We start from the raw sequence: 22,801 nt of genomic DNA on the forward strand, positions 1-22,801 counted from the left end.
AAACAAGGGCTTTTCAGAAGCCGGATGTTGCTGTGATATTCTTCCATTGGGAAATTCAACGAGTAATTTTTCTAATAGAGCTAGTAATACCAATAGTGGCACAGATTCGATTCATTATGAAAATCTATTAGCAAAATGTCACCAAAATATTCCACTTATAAAAAGATTCCCTAGGGGAGTGATAATATCTTTACATCTTTATCCATTGTAATTCAAAAATGTCTATCTAAAAATAATAATTCGTGATGGGAAAATATTTTTACACTTTCATGACGTTAAAACCAAAAAAATCTTCTCACCGACCAAATTAAAATAAAATACTTTATTAGATACCCAAATTTCATTTCAAAAATAAAAACAGCCTCAAAATTTTGAATGAATTTATTTTTAATTAATAAAGCAATAAGAGATCTTAAGAACGCTGATTGCCACATCGATTCTATAATCCTTACACGAAAATCAGCTTTTCTGCCTGCGAAGTCTGTACTATCAGTGACACCTACCCAGATTTTTTTTTATAGTTTAATGATAAGGAGTCCTCTAGTGCCACTATGTCACTCTCGAGCGGGTCTGTCAGTGGCAGTGATGGTATCACCCCACAACATGTAAAAAATCTTGTGTCTCGATCAAATTCATTTCATATCACAAATGTTTAAGAGACAGTTCTCTAACTGGAAGGTAAAATGCAAGAGGAAGTCCCTATGAAGTTACTAAACAAAAACTTTGGGATTAGTCATTGGTCAACGCAACAAATACGTACGTCATAGTTCTTATGTAAATAAATGATTTAAATAAATTAAAAAAAAAACCTTTTAATAAGTCTTACTGCACTCCAGTCTGTTAACAGTTAACATTTGTTGTTAATAGTTAGAGTCGTTGTTGTATGGAAAGTATATAATTATAATATACTAGCTGTTACCTCGCGTAGAATATAAATAATTTAATACATTTACAAATTAACTTAAAATATTACGTTAATGTAAGACCTATTTGTTGACATTGGTGTGTATTTCATAGTTTCTAACTTCAAAAATGACGGTCTTCCAGACTAACCTGTATACAAAATGTTAACCAAATTTCCCTCCTTAGGCGTAAAATATCCAGAAACACTTAAATGCGAATCAAGTCATTTTTAATCGGTAGTCCAAAAATAAAGTTTCCTGCTCCTAACTTCAAAAATGACGGTCTTCCAGACTATCCTATAAATATCAACCTCTATTTCCCCCCTTAGGCGTAAAATATCCAGAAACCCTTAAATACGTATCAACTCATTTTTAATCGGTATCCCAAAACTAAAATTTCTAGCTTCTAACTTCAAAAATAACGGACTTAAACACAGACAGAAAATTACACTTTTAATTAGTATCCCAAAAATAGACTTTCATGTTTTTAGCTTAAAAATGACGAACTTCTATAAAAAAATTCATCCCTTATTTTACCCCCTCAGAATTAGAATATCAAGAAACGCTTAAATACGTATTTACTCATTTTTTATTAGTATCCCAAAAATAAAGTTCCATGTTTCTATCTTAAAAATGACGGACGTCTATGGAAACTTTCAACCCTTATTTCACCCCCGTTGGGGAAGAATACGCAGAAACACTTAAATAAGTATCTACTCCTTTTTAATCAGTATCCCAAAAATAAAGTTTCATGTATCTAACTTAAAAAATTACGGACTTCCATACAAACGTTCAACCCCTATTTCACCCCTTTAGGGGGGGGGGGAGTTTAGAATTTCCAAAATTCGCTCCGTAGTGGGTGTCATGATATGTTAGTTTATAAGTGTACAGCTTAAAATATAAGTTTTATGCTTCTTGTTCTAAAAATGACAATACTTTTAACAATTTACAACCTTTTATCCCCCTTTTCAACTCTTTACAGCATTTTTTTCCAAATAAGAATAAGTAGCCCATGTCCTTTCTCAGGCTTTAGACTATATGTGTACCTATATGTGTAAACTTAAATTAGTCCAGTAGTTTTGGTGTGAAAGCGAGACAGACAGACAGAGTTACTTTCGCATTTATAATATTAAGTATATTAGTATGGAAGTATGGATTTGCAAACATATTTTTTGAGGTGTGTTTTCTGAATCAATTTAACGAAATGCAGACACGACACAGACATTTTATTCAACTTTAATCTGCAAACCTAATTACGAACTAAAAATAAACCAACTAAAAATAAATGAAACCTAAAAGTAACTATTCAATTGAAACTAACCTTAGGTAGGTTAATAAAGTGCGAGTCGGACTCGTGGACCGATACATATTTATAGGTATAGCTTATAGATCTACCAAAAGGGAACGATGCTTGAAGATATTTTCCTTTTTTCAAGTTTTTAAAATTTTCCAACGTAAGCAGTTATTTTTACAAACAAAAAAAAATAAAAAAAAACATGATTTTCAGTTTTTTTTAGTTTATTGTGCTATAATAACTATCTTCATGCCAAGTTTCTAGGACTACGGACTTTCAAGAAAAAAGTACAATTCCCGTTTATTCCTTATCCCTTGGGAATTCCGAAATATCCTAAAAATTGTTTTTAGTTGTTGTTATAACCTACTTGCATGGTAAATTTGAAATCCCTAATAATTATAGTTACGGGGATAAAGGTACTTTGGTTCAAAAATATAAATCCCATTTATTCCCTATCCCGTGGGAATTTTGAAAAATCCCTTCTTAGTGCACCTCTAGGATACTCAAGGTATACGTGTGCCAAATTTCAAGTCTCTAGGTCCAGTGGTTTAGGCTGTGCGTTGTCCGTCAGTCACTCAGTTACTCAATCACTCAGTAACGAAAGAGTTTTATATATATTGTTTGATTTAAATTTCTTATTTTGAATGTACATTCGATTTTTAAGAATAATTTTGTCAATGTAATTTAATTATTCTCAAACTTTTTATTGTGTCCGCTATTAGGGGTGTCTTGCATTAACTATCGTTTTTTTTTTTACAATCAGTACGAACAACCTTATGACGTTTAAAGAATAAGATCATTCGAAATACATTTAATTGTTTAGGCAATGAGTAAATAATTACTAAATAGTGCTTACATAATATGTAATTACTTCAATGAACCCTCCTTCGCCTATTCTAACAATAGGTTTAACCTTGTTCCAAGAACTTATTACATAGATTTCAAATATACTTAGTATTTCGTTATTTTACAAGAAAATCAGTTACAAAAGCTAGCAATAAAATAGCAGTTAAAATGACCACAGATAATGAAGTTGGTCAGTTAATCTTGACACAGAATAAATATAATTTAATATTATTCCAAAAACTCTAGTTTTAAAATAACTAATGAATTTGTATTTCGAGTTTCAAGTTTGGAATTTCGAAATTTCACAATTTACTGGCTCTTATATAGAAAAAGTCTATGTGTGAGCGAACAAACGTGTGTATGTGTTTTTTTTTATTTTACATGATTCACCTTGCGCTAAATGTTCCTTTACCCTAAGACGTTGATCCTGCTATAATCTCACCTACTAATACCAATCAATGAGTTGGCCTTAGGTATTTTAGGTACCATCTATATTGTGTATGCAACTATACTGGCCAATCCACACTTGAACTAGAACGCAATAACACACTAGTATTTTCCTTTAAAACGCCAAAATGTATTAAAATAAAATAGCACGGGCAACTGTGAGCTCGTAGATGTTGTAAGCTTGTATTTAAAAAGAAAGAAAGAAGTTTTTTCCATTGAATCACAATTCCGATCCTTTGGGCAAAAAAATTACCAGCACTCATGTCACCAGTGGAGGCAATAAGGCGAGGTGTTATATTTTTATTGAAGATTTTTGCACTATTAAATTGTTTACTGCAAATAGGAGAAAAATATAATTTCAAATTATTGCGCTTGCTCGCTTCAGGTTTTCCGCGACGGCTTCGGCTCTTACTGTACTGTTCTGAACTGTTACCTGATATGAGACGTCAATAAAATAATTATAATGTACGTAAAAATTTCAAGTAGACCTAATTTATTTTTAAATGCAGGATTTAAATTAATTTATGACGAACTTGACACTACGCTCGTTTAAATCGGAGCAAGAGCTAATACTATCGAATACTATTATTCAGTGTCTACTAATTCAATTGTATGCAAACCACGTGCCTCAATAGTTATATCGTGTAGGTGAATTCCTGTGAACCTAATTGTTGAATATTTGACAAAGTAATCGCCCCGGTTTATGATTATTATTTATAAATGACTTATGTTAAAATATGTTAATTATAATATTCCGCTAAGCATTCCCTCCATAGCTTCACATATATTACATAATGTTTTAACATTTACCTAAGTTAATACATAATTATATAACACTAGCTGAACCTGCAGCTTTACCTGTGCGTATAATGTTGTCTTAGATGACCCATTCTTCTTAGTCTGCCCGTGACCACGAACACTGCAAAGTGCTCGAAACGTCGGGATATTAAAATAATTAATATACGTGATTAAATCCGTTAAAAAATAGTTTTATTTCTACCTGTGCGTAATTTCTAAAACTTTACCACTGACTGCACACACACTATCACACCCCATTTATTACCCCCTCTAGGATTACCTCTTAGTTATTGTTTATCATCATACTAATATTATAAATGAGGCTGATGATGATGATTGAAATATTTTCAAATTTAATTATTTTGTTTATAAATCTCAAATTACAAAATACCTGCATACAAAATATGTACATACTCGCAACCAAATCTACCCATTGTACGATGTACCTATTAATCAAGAGTTGCCTAATTTTAATGTATTAAGTATTGTGAAAGTTGCTAAGCTGTATAAATAAAGTATTTGTCAGCTTAAAAATATAAATCTATATTCTGTGACATTTTAATAAAGTTAATAAATTATATAAGTCAAATTGGTATTCATAACAAATAAATAATTATTTGTTAAGACCTTCTAGAAGTTACTACATAAGTCAAGGTATTCGAGTCAAAATATTGCAAAATGTAGAGCATACTTTTTTCAAAAAATCGGTCTTCGACGACATTTTGTACAGCCGTCAGTTTGTAAAATAGAGCACGATGCATTCGAAGCGTTGGATTGCTAATAGTTTAATAACAATAATAATTTTGTTTACGCTTTTATGTCCCAATAAGACAATATAAATATTGAAACCATTTTAAAATTACCGTATGCTTATTGCCGTGGTTTAATGGTTATGTTGCTGTACGTCATAAAATTTCGGAAATAACTAAAAACTTAAAACAAGTTGTCTTTTAATTTTTATAACCATATAATAATGCTTATTATTAGCCTTTTATTTCGTTTTTCGTGCTTTTAATAAAGGTCATACTTTTTCGGTACAGGAAATAAGACTGAACTGTGAAAGTATTGTCAGTTATTTTTTCCGCACAAGGTCACTTTATAGCAACCCTCACGTAATATACAAATGAAAATGGTAAAATAATTAGTTTATAAGTCTTGTAGTGTTTGGCTACATTTCTCTAGATTAAAAAATAAGCTATAAGTAAAGGTAAGGCGAGAAGTTAAACGAAATCACTTTTACTCAAAATCAAAGCGAATGACATAAAACTATTAAATATGTGAGCCGAGATGGCCCAGTGGTTAGAACGCGTGCATCTTAACCGATGATTTCGGCTTCAAACCCAGGCAGGCACCACTGAATTTTCATGTGCTTAATTTGTGTTTATAATTCATCTCGTGCTCGGCGAAAGGAAAACATCGTGAGAAAACCTGCATGTGTCTAATTTCAACGAAATTCTGTCACATGTGTATTCCGCCAACCCGCATTGGAGCAGCGTGGTGGAATATGCTCCAAACCTTCTCCTCAAAGGGAGAGGAGGCCTTTATAGCCCAGCAGTGGGAAAATTTACAGGCTGCTAATGCTAAAAATGCTAATGTTAACCATGTTGATTATATTATAGTGATTTTATGTAATTATTATATATGTTTGAATTTTCTTTTTTTCTATCTTTTTTTTTTATTTACATAAGAATATATTTTATACACTCGAAGGCCTTAGTTATAAACAAATAAAAAAGTGTCCTAATAGTGGCTGCGTAATACGGTGGCGATATACATTTGTTAATATTATTATTATATATAAAGTGTATGTAAATATAAATACTTAATATAATATAAATTCCTATGGTTGACGGCGCATTGGCGATGAAAGTAATGTTTAATATTCTTCCATCGCCAATGTCTATTAGCGATGGATATTATCAGGTCGACCCACCTATCATATAAAAAAAATAATACCTTTACTAAATTGATAGGTCCGTTCCTAAGCATTTTACAATTGTTCCTTTACCCAAAGTTTGTCCGGAAGAGATTGCTTCTACATCAATAAGACCGCCCGTCACGTTGCTCTGCTTGCTACTTTGTAAACTTACGGTATTTATATTTGCTGTGTACACTGTACATATTATATTACTGATATTATAAAAGTGTCATTTTGAATTTATGGATTGATGTATGTTATTGTAGCAAAAACAACTGAGCGTATAAATCAATTTGGTGCACCGATAAATAATAGCCTGAAATAGCACATAGGGTCCTTTTCATCCTAACACTTGCAGCCCCTTTCCCACGCCTGGTCTTCGGTGGGAGCTAGTTCAAATATATTTTCTTAACTGCAATAAAATACAAATAAATAGGGAAATATGATTGTTTTTTTATGAAATAAAACTAAAAACGAATGTTTAAGCGATAACACTAGCGGATACACAAGCGGACAAAATAAACTACATCATTAAATACGCATAATGATGTTTGTGTGTTGTTGTATGTAAGTTACGGGTATTGCGTGATGGTTTATTTTTAAACTCCGTGCAAAGTTGCATAATGTTTGTTTTGTTAATAGATTATTGAATATTTATTGCTTACTGCTATTATGTACGTCATTTTGTAAGACGTCGATCAAAAGTCTGAATTTTTAGACTTTTTTTTAATTTAATTTATTTAAGGCGCATCTTAATCGTATGTGTAAATGTTTTCTTGAATTATTGTTTCTATCTTCATGTAATTAATTATTTTTTTTATATAACTTATTTTTCGGTCGAGTTGTCAATGTCACTGGTCACGTGGTTTATTTATTTACCCCATATTTTTGTTTCTCCATCAGAAATATAGATGGCCACACCCACTTCATCACGGTTTGTTTATCGAATATTTATTGCTTACTGCTATTATGTACGTCATTGTGTAATACGATGATCAAAAAGTCGGAATTATTAGACTTTTTTTAAATTTAATTTTTTTAAGGCGCATCTTAATCGTTCTGTCTGTCTGTCTATCTGTCTCCCGTCTGGGTAGATACCCACCTATCAAATATTCAACCGCCAAACAGTAGCACTCAATATTTTTGTATTCCGGTTTGAGGGGTGAGTGAGCCAATGTAACTAGATGCACCAGGGACATAACATCTATGTTCCCAAGCTTGGTGGCGCATAGGTGATATAAAGAAGGCTTGTGGTACATTCGCGATGTAAGGAATGTTTAATATTTCCTACAGCGCCATTGTCTATGGTCGGTGGTGATCACTTACCACAAGGTGGTCGATATGCCCGGCCGACTACCTATATCATAAAACAAATATATTTCTATGAATAAAAATCATTTGTGAGCCGAGATGGCCCAGTTGTAAGAACGCGTGCATGCGTATTCTGAATTTTATTATATTGTTAAATACGATGTATCAATTAATAGCCGTTTGGATATTACAGACTTAAATGATAATAGATTAAGTCGTCGCTTCGCATGGATGGGTGTTGCGACAAGAGTCTTATTATCGTCTTGAAACATTTACAAAAATAAACCATTATATCATAATTATGTCGAGATTTCCATAGAAAAACTTATGCTGGGATGTTTTTGAAAGTACACGGTTACATATCGTGGAAGCAGAAATAAATTAAATTATATTATTAGTGACTAGATGATCCGACGTACGTTCGTACGTTGGTCTGTATTGTTTGTTTAAGTGACTGATAAATATTAGGCTTAATGCTAGTCGCGAGGGGATATAGTCCTGGCTATATCGCTGGATGTGGCGAACGCCTTCAACATTATTTCCTCCGAGTCTAGAAGCGCTCACACAGGATGTTGAGGATCTCCGACAAAACAAAAATATATAGAAATAATTATATTATACGGTAAGTTTTAAATTTTTACATTTCATTTTTTCAAAAATAAGTCCCGATTAAATACTGTTGCTCGGGTCATTTGCCCTCTGCAAGTGACATTGAAACCGTTTAATTCGAATTTCGACCGTGATACAGATTATTACAGATTACGAATATGTGTCGCGAATACGTTTCCGGATTCCCAAAACAGCAATATCTAGGTAAGGTCGAGTGAATTGTTTATTTCTTTTAAATTCAAAGATAAAATCAATTCACTCGGCCTTACTAGATATTGTTACTTTTTATTTTATTTCACACATTACAATTCACTCAATTCTTCTCATCCTGATTATTTATACTAAACATTGTTTTATTTTATTTTAAGCTTTATTCAGTATGGCATAAAATTGGTAATCAAATCTTAACTTAAAATAAGATTGATTTCATCAAATGGCAAGTATAAAAGCTCATACATTCTTACACCTTTCGAAATTGAAACGTACTATGGTAAATAATTGTTTCCAAATAATGAATACAAGTGGCTAACCTTGAAATGTAATTAACTCGCTAGAAGTCATAACAAAAAATAAGAAAGGTATTAAACGTTCAAAAGCTGGGTAAGGACATCTTTTCTTATCAAGGAACAGATTTATAGTATATTCTACCAAGTTATTTCTATTATGGCTGAAGTTCATCCGCCACTGCCAATTTCTTCACAAAGATCACACGCTTACCGCCGAGTATTTTATGCAACAACAAACACAAATCAAGAGAGCTTTGTGCAAACCCGTCTGGGTTGGTACCACCCACTCATCAGATATTCTACCACCAAATAACAGTACTCTGTATTGTTATGTTCCGGTTCGAAGGGTGAGTGAGCCAGTGTAATCACAGGCACAAACGACATAACATGTTAGTTCCCAAGCTTGGTGGCGCATAGGTGATATAAAGAATGGTTAATATTTCTTACAGCGCCTTTGTCTATGGGCAGTGGTGACCACTTATGGTGGCCCATATGCTCATCCGCCAACCAATGCCATAAAAAAAAGAAAAGGCAACGATAGCGGTCTATAGAGAATGTCATACTTTAGCTTGATACGCAAACAAATTGGAAGTGCACTTTAATAAATTTTAATTGCGACGCAGTCGAGTATTTTGGTCTTAAGTTCGCCCGACCGTGACCCCAAAACTTACTTTCGTACATTGGTAATATTTTCGCGTAAGACGCTCTTATTTGTTTTACCAGTTAAGGTTTTGGGTTACGATTCCAGTTTTAAGTTGAAAACCTTTCGGTGTATACTTAATACCAGGTAAGTCAACGCGTATTGCTTCACTTGCATATCTAAACGAATTAAGAAATAAACTGATCTTGAATAAACATATAATAATAATAAAATAGCTTTATTTATTCCACACACATAAACTGTAACCAACAAATTTAGTAAATTGAACTATTTTAATTTGTGGACCTCCTCAGGGTAAAAGTCACCTCCAAAGAATTCCATTTTTTTCTATTTTTGGCAGAGGTCATCCAGTCCCTTCCTACTTAGGCCACAATCTCGTGCTGCCACCGAGCGTACGGGCGACCTCTCTTTCTAGCGCCAAACGGTCTATTCCATCTCGAGATTTTGATAGTCCAACGACTGTCGTCATATCTCGCCACGAACAGCCCACCTCCATTTCAGACTTTGAGAGAACTGTAGAGCATCCTTTAGCTCGGTTACCTTTCGGATTTCTGTGTTTCGTACTCTATCTTTTAGTTTTATATTTAAACAGCTCCTTTCCATTGCCCTCTGAGTGGTCTGTATTTTGTGTCTCGCCTTGGTGTCATAGATCCACGTTTGACATCCATAGGTAAGTCAGGGTAAAATTGTAGTGTCTAAAATTATCTGAGAGAGAGATGTGCCACTCGTTTACGAATAAACATATAGAAACATAGTAATTAAGCTGCTTCAAGTTATCTATTTCTATTATGATGATTATGGTGGATGACCTTTATTGATTCCGTTAACGGTAAATTCTCAATTCGCTGGCCAACTGCGCATAAGATACAATAGTCTACACGTGTGTGTGCTAAGGTATATATAAGGTAAGGTACTAAGGTGCACTTTCCATTCCTTTCGCCCTTTTGATCCAGGGAAATTAAAATCCAGGCAAACTGACGCTACAATCCAGGGGAATAATTTAACCTTTTTTAGGATCGGGATTTCGAACCCAGGAAATAGATTTTTTGCATATCAAATCAAATCCCAATTTCAAGCCGTAAAGCGACTACGCAACGAGTATTATGGGGCTTCGATTCAAGAGGAATCTTAATTTATAACACTAATATTACCTTAATGTATAACACTGATATTATATGAGAGTAAAAAGAAGAATTTCAGCTTTCCTTGCCGGTAAAAAACAAGAACTTTTCATATGAATATATGTTATATCTTCAATCTTAAAGTGGTTCAATCTTAATAAATTTATCTAAAATGTTTTTTAAATAATTTTTCATAGGCTCATGTTACTTGCCACAGATTTAATTAACTATTTTTATGATTGTATTTTTGATCTATTTTTGAACAGCGAAATCATTTAAATAGACGAAGTGTCTATTTAAATAGACGACGTGTCTATTTAAATAGACGACGTGTCTATTTAAATGATTTCACTGATCAAAAAAAAAAAACGTTTAAGGACAGAATTTCATCCGCGTTTGCTATTCATTAGATGATGTAAGCGAATGCTGCTGAAACTATTAAGTACTGATACATAGAAATATAATAAATTTGTACAGAGAAATTTACATCTTACACGTTAAATTTATACATTAGTCACCATACTGTAGGTACCACCCACTCATCATATTATATTCTACCACGAAACAGTAATACTTAATATTGTTGTGTTCCGCTTTGAAGGGTGAGTGAGCCAGTGTAACTGCTTCGTTAAGTTTATAGGCGGTGATGACCATTTACAATCAAATGAACTATGATCCTATATTATAAGTAAAGACTGAAATAGAATTAAGTTTATGATTTGAAATGTTTTATATGAATTCGATGTTTTGACGCAGACATTTCATAGGCCTAACAAATTATTTGAATTACTTCTCGCTAATAAGGCGTAGCCAAGATATACTAACAGAGGTACGAGATCACACGGTACGAGCGGTTTAATTTGCCGATTAAATACAGGTTGGAAAAAAATGTCTTGTTTATTTCGAATTATATAAAACATACAACGACACACACGTGGTCACTTTTTCTTGCAGTGCCAATGTTTACGGGCGGTTGTGATCTTACCATCAGGTGGCCATTTGTACATCTGCATATATCGATTATCGATAATAATAAATTAAAAAATGTTCTTTGTCGCTTTTAATGGGAATAAGAAATGAGTGGTACCAATAGGGCCGAGCTTGTATAAGACTCGACTTTAAAGTTATGTATGAGCCCACAAATATACACATTAACAGATATACACTAGGTTTGCTCATTAAACAAATTAATATGTATGTACATACAGTCAAAAAACCTCGAAATACAACTTAATTCTCTGTCTGTATTCTATATCAAGGGTGGTCCATCGTTGACAAGGCATCGCGGCCAACTACCAGCTAGTTGGGATCTCTGCAATAATTCAATTTGAGCTTATAATATTATGAGATTTAATTTCTGTTTTCTTTGTTATTAAAACACTGGGTTTAATAAATATCGAACACGTTGATATAACCGTACAATCATTTATTCTTATTCTCAGACAATAAATGGATTCTAAAAAAGTCAAACGCTGAAAATCGTATTTTAATATAGTACTAAATTTTAAATCGTTTATCGAAAACCTAAAACAGCTTATATATAACCTCATGAATATTAGTTGACATTATTCTGTGTTATTTGCGTTTAAAATATTTTTAATAGTATTTTAATTTAGTCTACGCGGACTACTGCGTTGGGTTTGCGATTTTCTAAGACACAAAATAAAAATGTATTTACGGTATTTTTGTTCTTCTATATACTTAATTATTATTTTTATTTTAAAGTACCAAGTTTACTTTTATTTTAAAGTACCAATTAAAACTGCTTATATATATATAATGTAAATATGAATATTATTCCGTTTTAGTGGCTATTTTTATTTCGCACAGCACGTGCTAAATGGACATGTTGCGTAAATAATACTTAAATTACGGCATAAACTCACCTTCACACATGCTATTAATAACTTCTAATCTAATTGCTTTACGAGATTGTGTTTATAGGTATTTATATATGTAAATATACTTACTTGGTGATAGCACTTTTTGCATCAGACAGGGTAGGTACTAATTATGATAATTAGTTATTCTACCGCTTAAAGACTTTACGTATTGTTGTGTTCCTGTTTGAAGGGTGTTGGAGGCTGTGTAGCTATAGAAAGAATTGTCACCTTAGATTCCAAGGTTGGTGACAAATTGGCTTAGAGTTGGTTTTACTTACTTACTGTAGTCATCAGACCGTTTACTATCAGTAGCCTATTTGCCAGTTAGTCTGTATACAAATATATACAGTTATCTTTCTAGTTTATTCAAAAGAAAGAGTTTGGGACAATCGACTGTTTGGTACCATAAATTTAAAAAGAAATCTCAAAATTTCACTTTAAGAGTGAATTTTAGAGAATACTTCCCTAAACTTAAAACAGCGCCACATTAATAATAAACATCTGTTGCCGTGAAAGTTAAGTGACCCGGTGTAATGACAGGCATCAGGGATTTAATTACTTAATTTTCATTTTTTAAGAAAAGAAAAAAAAAAGGTTGCTTTACTTTTCATGCAATCTTTAAGAAATAGGCTTACATAACAATTATTACATTAAAATGATACTATGAGAAAATATGTGTATATGATTAACATATTATTTTCCCAAATAATTCGTGATAGAATCGCCTATCATTGTTTTATCTGTACATCATTGTCTGTAGTTTTAATTGTTATTAATATTAAAGCTAGACTTATTTTGTAATTTAATATGGATATATGCGTTTAAAAAAATGCAAATAATGTTGTTAAATGTTTATTTAAATTTTGAATTTATATGAAAAAATTGTGACGCTGAAGCTTCCTTACGTCGAATTTATTTCCCTGAGTGAATAAAAACGAAATGATGATACTAAAAAAATATATTTATTATTTAATTTAGCAATAATGCCAAAGTTTCGTGCCAAGTTTAAGAATTGTTCAAAATATTTATTTTTTTAGTATGAGCAATGTTGTAATCATACGTAACCAAACTGTGCAAGTTCTCACGGCACATACACACATGCTTCACCGGAGGCTTACCTGGATTCTGTCGCCATTTTAGTTTCAGTACTGTTTTAATTGTAGTTAAAATAATTGATAAAGGTGCCAACGAACTAATGTCATCATTTGTAGACTGGTGGTGCCACCGGGCATGTGGGAATACACCATTAGAAAATATTGGGACTTTTAAACTTCATTAAAATTCAGGAGGGCAACATTATTTATGATGTTTCCAAATTATTAAGATTACGACTTGATTAAAATGTAACCAATATTTTTTACGATTTTAGTGTGTCGGTTTCTTCAAAGAAAATATTTACAATACAAAAAACAAAACATACATAGTAACCTCATTCTGTTTCGAAAAATGGAAATTTACCTTTGACGGCAGAGTCAAACGTGTTATTATTTTTAATATTCCATGTTATTCGTTACGAATTTAAACATAACTACATAATTATTGAGCGTGAATTTTTTTTTCGGAAAACAATGAAGAGACATTAGTCCAGTCAGACAAGCATTTAAATTGAAATTTGAGAGAAAGCAAAATTATGTTAAAAATTCAATTAGCTTTTAACGCTTTTTACAAAGTAAATGGTGTTGGTTCTTGTTTTTATTTATCCTTATGCTTAAATCAAATAGTAAAACAAGAGTCCTTTAATGAATGACGTTTTCAAGATCGATACGAAAATGAGTGTTTCAGGAGGATCAATTTTAGGTCCATTTCTATTTTTAGTATATGTCTAAGGTGATTCTGATATTTCATTGTTTGTTGGTAATAATACTTCATTACTTTTATCCGTTATTCCTATATAAATAATTATTGACTACTATAAATTATTTTGTTCTAAATGTCAAAAATACATAATATGTGGAGTACATCACCTCAAGTAATAAATCTATAGATCCTTTCGAATTAATTGACGTAAAAGATAATATGTACAGAGTTATTTGCTGGTTCATCCTCATATAATCTAATTGAGAAAAGTATTTAATAATATTATTATTATTTATGTATTTATATATATTATTCTAAGCCAGATTATACAGGTGATGAAAGAGATTCGAGTTTTCATTATATTTCATCTATAAATTGTATAGAATAAAGTCGCTTTTTGCCTCTATCTGCAACTCCGCTTTATCTTTTAAAACACTCTACGGTTTTTAAAATTAATTTTTTTTTTATATATAGACATATATAATATAGTAAATATTTTGCACAAAATGGCTGAATTATGATGGTGTCTTATCCAAAAACTGTTTTTTTTTTTGTTTTCGTACCTATATCGTAGGATGATCTAAGTTCGCCTTCAACCGAACGTGGGAGAGCCTGGGTCGTTGTGCCGGCGCCTCTACGCCGACGTAGTTAGGCCGATGACGCTGTACGGTGCCCCAATCTGGGTGGACGCCCTTACTGCTAACAATCGGGCCCTCCTGCGAAAGCCGCAGAGGGTCGTAGCGGTGAAAGACATCAGAGGGTACCATACGGTGTCGTGGACTGCGGTGACACTTCTCGTAGGTGATCCGCCTTGGGAGCTCCAGGTGGAGGTGCTCGCGGAGGTGAATGGTTCCGGAGACCTAATCGTCCGATGGGAGGAAGAGCTGGGATCACCCACGTCGGGCCTGGCGACTGAGACTGAGCATTCACGGGTAAGAAAATTAGATTGTTGACTGAAGTGGATATAGGGCTAGCATTGTTTACTTTAGTTACTTCCTCATCAAAAGTAACGACGGTACCACACTAACACCATGGTAAATATAATTAAAGTAAATTGTTATCTACAAACTACAAACTCCAATTCTAACTTGATGAATGTATACAAATTTGAAATTAACTGCATATATAAAAAAAAAAAAATACGGTTTCATCATGCCTGTATATTTTTCTGCCTGTTGTTCTTTCACGGCCAAACCACTTAACTCGATGAAATTTAATATTAGGCAAGCTTGAACAAGGAAGGACATAAGCTACTTCTCTTTTATGACTACCCGACGACTAATCTCCAAAATTAGCGCGTACGTGCAGGCGATAACTAGTAATGTTTTTATTTACAGTTTCGGTTTAAGGCCGCTTGATTATCAGCTGCTTAAAAAATAATTGAGAATCTTATAATGGCTATAAGCCATCGTGAACAATATTCTTATATAAATTGTTTATGATGTGTAGAGTAGATTCGTATAGAGCTATTATTTAATTATTTAGAAACGGTTGCAATTCGTTCACAATCAAATATTATGTGGAATATTTTGTTCTCAGGGAACATATCATACAGACCAAACTGTTATTAATTTATGAGAATAAAAGTATTGCAGTACCATAAGTATGAAGGTGTTCTCATCCTTGCAGACTCAGCATGGTAAAAGCTTTGAGACTTTGTTTTAATGGTGCTTTCAATGCGATCATTGGGACTACCTTTAATAAATTAATTAATTAAAGGTGAAAATTATTTTCATTCGTTGTTTTAATTAATAATCATAAAGTACTAAATATAATTAAAACCGTCTTTTCATATTTGTTCGAATTTACACTAATTAAAGGTAAATTATTAACTCCAAAACCAATCAAATCAAGATTAGGACACGGTATACCTATTGAACCTATCGTAAAAAGAATAAAAATCGTTTGTTAAATAGCAAAGTTTTAGCGGAACATAAATAAAAATACTAATTACATACAGACGTCGAGAATTATAGTTAAAAAATAATTATTCATATTAAAAAAAAAATAATTACAATGAACGACCAGATTATACAGGAATAAATAAAAAAAAAACCTGTGCATATACTTTACACATTACATATTTTTTTGTAATTATTAATAATAAAATTCAAAATGTTTTGTGTTTTGTTAATTATTAATTAATAAAATTATTCAGACACGTTCACATTGAGTACATAAAATATGATAATTCGGATATTACGAAACAGTTTCGAGTTACAACAATAATATAATAAGTTACGAAAACTATGTAAAAACTTTATCAAATTTATCTCTTCGTTACTAAATAATCAGATATAAAGCCTTACATAAAAATATGATTATGCGTTTAAACGATTATAATGATGTCCTCCAGGCCCAAGCCCAAAGCGGCCATTCTCAAGGGCGTCTAGCCAACTGCGCAAGACTTATTTTAACGCACAAGTATGTGCAAACATAAAATCCATGACCGAGAACATTATAGGACCAACAAGTCCCCAAAGCAAAGTAATGTAGATATTTAACGAGAATTCTTCGACTGAAAACAAACTTACATTTTATCGGCCCGACAGTGAAATCTGCGCCCTTATAAGCAAGCCTCTAAACTAACGCAGTCAAAAACTAATTTTGAATACTTACCAAGGTCTAACAGTTCAAATTCACAAGGAAACAAAAATGTTTGCCCAATATTTAAAGGTTTTCAATCTCAGAATCTAGCATTGATAACATTGTCGTATCGGCAATGATTACGAAACTATAATTACATTTACGATCACTGTACGTGAGAATCACTCGCAATCGAGATCTTTAAGCCTTTATCGCGTGTAGGTTGTTTATTATAGCCGCGCGCGCGCATTTGCGGCTCATTTCGTATTGGAGAACGCGGTGCGCGCCTGGCTCGCAGCCACCAACCAGGAGTCCTTTTGAATGAGGTTCCAAATTTAAATTTTCGTACGCACATATAGTACATCAGTGGCTTGATATAATTGCGTTGTGTTCATTTTTTTTTTAATTTTATAATTGTGTTTAGTGTAAGAACTTTTTGTGGAATTATTTGAAAATGAATGGTAAGTATTTGCCTTATGAATTATTATAGGCTATTATCAGTAATTAAAGATGAAAAGCATTTGAATTTTAAAAAGGCAAAAAGTTAGATAATGTTTCTTTAAGCCTTGACTTAATTATCAAAGGACTAGAAAATAATTATTATTATTTTAAAATAAGAAATTGAGTTATTTTTTATTTTCGGTTAAACAACTGATCATAACGAGACCAACTCAGCCATATCATCATTAAGTTTATCAAAATAAGCACAAAATAAAATAAAATGAATGATATTTTTTCTGAAAATCGAATTCCATAATTAATTATCCTCTAAAAATAATTAAAAAAATAAAAATTTATAATAATAATATGATAAAACAGTTTTACAAATTTTACTAGAAGAAAAAAAAACAAATCGTAAAAGAAGGTAGTTCACTGTTGTAGTTGTAAACACGTAGTTCATGTGACGCTATCGCAAATGGTCAATGTATAGGCAATTGTAGCTGTCATAATACAATACGAAATTAAAAAAAAAATTACCCAATACGTAATAGGTAAAAAAAGTGCGACTTCAAAATTGTAAACATAATAATTACATTTTAGTTTACCTAGTTAATTAAAAAACGCGCTTAATTAAGGTATACCATATATTATATTACGTATCATTGCACTCCTAAAACTACACATTTATTAATAAATGTGTAATATCTTTGATTTTGCGTAATAATATACGATACTTTTTATCTAAATATCATATAAGAATCCTTCTGTATATGAAGTTAATTGGTCATTCTAAGAGTCGCGGTATTTATAGTAATGATGCGTCGTTTAAAATATAAATAAACTTTACTTACTATTAATATTAACGAAAGAAATACGTTCAAATTTGTAAGAAGAGTAGGAGCATTTTTTTTTTAATATTCGTATTTATAGTATTCAAATTTCGAACCCAATTATATAAAAATTTCGAATCGAAATAGAAATATACAAACCGGGCTTGACATTTGAACAATTGCATTGATGTATCTTATAGAAACTGTTTTTTTTACTTATGGTTATTTTCTTAAGCGAAATCTTGTTATTTTCCTATAGCGATCTTAGTGCGGTTGAAAGGATGTAAAGGGCCTTTATTTTCCATAATGCGTCATTATAATTGTGCATGTTATTATGACGCAACATGTAATTATGCTAGAATATCTATTTAATTGAATGTATCGTTAACACATTTATGAAAATGTAAACAAATACGAAAATAATAAAACTTTAACGAGATTGAATATTAAGAACGGAAAAATTATTCAAATGATTTATTTTTTAACTATGATTTAAATTTCTATGACATATGTTTAAAACATCGCTAATTTTTTTTCTCGATAAAGATGTAATGTTTTCTTGATGAAATGAAGATGTAATTTTTCCCAAATCGTACGAATTTCAATAAGTTATACAGATATTTATATAAATACGCTTAACGTCCTAAGCGAGCTAGTCTATGTAAAGTCCTAAACACCAATTCATTGCATTCCAAATTGCATCATGTTCAGAAAAAAATGCATTAAATATAATACTAGAATCGCGTGTAGTAGAAATACGTCATTTGATTTTTTGTCCATGTCTATGAATGATAGATGTGCCTTTCCCTTAATTTTTTAGTCGATACTAAAAAGGAAAACTTGTTTTTAACTTCTGGAAAATTAAAATAAAGAAAATTGTCATTCAGGGGTTGTAAGAAACGAAATAAAATGTACAAAACAATAAGTATACAAAGTATATTTATAGTTAATGTGTAATTTCATTAATTGTTTTACCCGTTAATTATGTCCAACCGGCAAATTTTTTTGTATTATCACATCGTCTACCCAAAAATTATCTGAAGGTCAGAAATAACCTTTTAGCAATTAGACCGCAATTTTCCTTATTTTTCTCTACATTTATATATATAAATATATATTATATTTATATATATAAATATATATAAATTTATATTTATATATATAGATAGTTGTTTATGAAAAATAAAGATTTTTCTTTTTTTATGTCTACCGATGTAGACAGACTGGCAAATGATCCACCTGACGTTTAATCGTAGCCAGAGCCCATAGACATTGGTACCGTATGAAATTTTAACCATTTATTTCGTAACCAATGCGCCACCAACCTTGGGAACTAACCTGTTATGTACCTTGTGTGCAGTTATTGTATTGTAACTAAATGTACTAGCTGTGCCCGCGACTTCGTGCGCGTTGTTTGAATTTAAGTTATTTGGATATTGTAACGTGATTTTATTTTTATTCTATATGTAATTCTAAAATAAAAGTAGCATCAGTTACTCCTTATTACATCCGCTATCTGCCGATAAAGTCCTGTCGATATCGGTTCAGCCGTTCCAGAGATTAGCCGGAACAAACAGACAGACAGACAAAAATTGTATATAATTTTTTTTTTGTTATTTTGGTATATGTACCGTGTATACATACATAAGCATTTAGTAAAAATGGGTTATTTCAATATTACAAACAGACTTATAATTCATTTTAGAATGAAATATAAAAAAAAACACGTATAACGAGCCTTGCAATATTAATTTACGAAGATAATACAAAAAGGCTATAAGTATGTAATTACTAAAACAAACAATGCAAGCGCATACGGAAACTGCGAACTATTAACACGTGTTTTAGTAGTCGTGTACGTTTTGAATGGGATTGCCATACAGCCATGCTAAATCAATTTTGTTGCATAATAAGGTTTTATATACTTTACTTAAAAAAATACATGTCTTATATGGTTACACGTGAATGGAAGGTTGCTGGTCAAATCTGTTTCATCTGGCGGCGACGGAAGAGGATGACCAGCAGTAGGGTATTAATAGTATCTCCGTTTTACGTCCGTGTTTGAAAATTAAAATCAAAATATATTATATTCAAGTACGCTTTCACAAGCACTTACCACCGGTTCAGAATGCAGATTCTACCGAGATTTTGAAGTTTTGAATTTGGATTTATAAATATGTTACAAAAATATACCTATACAAATTTTTAATTTATTAAAATGATTTATAACGTGTGAGAAATTAAAGTAAAGTTCTCAATCTCTCAAAAATACTTTTAAAATGGTTACTTATTTATTTAGCTTTTAAATAGCTACCTTCGATTCAGTATTTTTTTAAATAAATCGGAAACACACTAAAACCTTTCAAAATTAAACTGTGGTTAAAAGCAAAGTCAATCGTGTAACTTAAGTCAACATCAATATAGCGAACAAACGGTCAGACACGAAAAGCGAAAAAGATAGTGTTCTAAATTAATCGGTTTAAATAAATACGCTTATTGTAAAAAAAAAAATCACCAACAATTCTCTATTACACAAATGAAAAAAAATAGTTAAACTCCTACCTACACAATTTTCTTATTATATATCATATTTTTGTTTGTAGTCTATACGTTGCTAAACCATTCATTCGGTCGTGAATGAAACATCGTAGAGTTGTGCTGCGTGCGCCTGCAAAGGTTTCTGGGTCAAAATATAAGACCTTTTTCTTTGTATATTTCATCACTATAAACATTATATATACGCAATTATTCTACCCTTGCAAAACCGTTGGATAGATAGTTATAAAAAACGCGTTTACTCGCGTAACTTATACAAAAAAAAACATATAATTTCTTTAAGAAATTCTGTGTCAAATATAGATTAACCTTCGAAATGGTTTTTAGTGGGGACAAAATCTCCGAATACCCAATTTAATAACCGGTTCTGAATGGTCAGTGTTATTGGTTGCGGATTACCGAAACCTTTCATAACTTGTTAACGTATAACAATATATTTATAAAAACTTACAATACAACCTTGTTTATATATGTTAAATATGTTTGGCTACATCGTATCATCGACTAAGACCTAGAGATTCGCAGGGTATCAGTAACAATTTACGTAGCGAAAGATAAAAATCGATAAATTTGGAATCGAAAAATAAAATAAAATAGTTTGAAAAAAAAAAAACTAAATATAATTAATATGCCTATTTTTTAATGTAATATATAGAGTAATAAATACAGAAGACCAAAAACACTAATATAATCCTACAAATATTCGTAAAGTGAGAAATCCAGGTATGATTTAAGCCAACGTACCTCCTAGGTTTTTCCAAGACCACGTGCCTTAACGCGTCCTTTTTTAATATCTACTAAATTGGTATAATTTAAAAATAATAATTATGAAACGATTATTTCTATAAATAAAGATAATCGTTTTGATTAGTTTCGATGAATCATTTATATTTATATATTCTTTTTTTATATGAAGAAGTTCAATATTAACATTACAAGTACCACTCTCACTTATATGAGTCATTAAATCGTCACCAATTCATGAAAAATTTCGATGTTTTGAAAGTGTTTTTAACCACATGTAGTGACATTGACATTAATTTTAAATATCTATCAAAATATTGGAATTCGACCTTGAACAAAATGAGACCATCGGCCTATGGACTTTCTTAACGTCCGAAACGATGATGACACGGAATAAATTAAGTGCGATTCTGTAAGAAATCACTTTTTATCTCTCTCGTGATATTTTGACAACAGACTTACGTGTGATACACCATTTTGATAATTGTATCCTATAAATTTTATAATTATTTTAGTCAAAGTCGTATGTCATATTCTGACATTTCAAACTCGTGTTTCGCGGTGAGTTTCGCGTATCTTATTACAGAATAGCTATAATTATTATGACGAATAATGACGGTCTCTAACTTCTAACGGTTAAAGATTGTCTTTAAAATTTATTACATTCTTTTTTTAAATGACTGTCTTAATAATTCGTATTTCGAAATGATCATTGTGTTTATTTATTATTTTACTAAAAGTGTTGCAAGACAAATGACGAAACATATTGGGTTTTTCTTGAATGTTGTTGTCACTCACCAATTATTCTGTGTGTGAGCCAATGTAATAACAGGTACAAGAGACACAAAACTTAAAACTTATGATGGCATACATTCATCAGGCTGTGGTTACCACTTATCAGACTACCCATTCGCCCGCCAGCGTTCTTATTTAAAAAAAAAAAAAACAGATTTCAGTACGTCTATAAAGTACGTTTCGCCACGAAAATTCCTACTGTTATAGCCTATAGAATTAAATTAACAAACTTATATTTTAATTAAAACGCATTAGATAGACGTTGAGATATGTAAATACAAAAAATATCAGCACCGTAACGGACATCGCATTCGCTTTAAGATAAAGATTTATTAAAAAACATTCGACTGGTTACCTTTACGCAATTTTTGACCTTTCGCAAAGTGGTAGTCAAACTTTTTAAGTACCACTCAACCAAAAATAGGACTGAATGACTTGTCATTGGACAGTTTAAGTATCGCTCGTTGTAATTTAAAAACGCCAGAATGCCAAATTGTAGTCGAATTCACCCTTCCAGTACTGTAGTCTTGTATTTAATACTTACGATTTGAAATCACAAATATACTCGTACATCACTGTCTGTACGTCTGTAAAAATCACTAAAAACTGCTGGATATTTAGAAGTCGTCAATATAAGGAGTGATTTATGAAGAAGGTTCAGGTGTAGGTCATAAAATATTAGTGTAAAATAGCTAAAATATTACTGACTACGATTGTTGACGACTTCGGCGATCATGACTACTGAATACTTCACTG

At 31.6% G+C, this 22,801-nt stretch overlaps 1 protein-coding gene across 1 annotated transcript in view; it reads left to right on the plus strand.

Moving 5' to 3' along the window:
• Window positions 1–16,920: 16,920 nt before the first annotated feature.
• LOC125064391 (elongation of very long chain fatty acids protein AAEL008004-like) overlaps window positions 16,921–22,801 on the plus strand; it is a 42,515-nt gene continuing 36,634 nt past the window's right edge. The window contains exon 1 of the mRNA XM_047671383.1: window positions 16,921–17,140. Within this exon, the coding sequence (XP_047527339.1) occupies window positions 17,134–17,140 (7 nt within the window). The 5' untranslated portion in view covers window positions 16,921–17,133. The remainder of the gene's footprint in view (window positions 17,141–22,801) is intronic.

This window comes from Vanessa atalanta, chromosome 5 (genome assembly GCF_905147765.1).
Source record: "Vanessa atalanta chromosome 5, ilVanAtal1.2, whole genome shotgun sequence".
Taxonomy (NCBI): Eukaryota; Metazoa; Arthropoda; class Insecta; order Lepidoptera; family Nymphalidae; genus Vanessa; species Vanessa atalanta.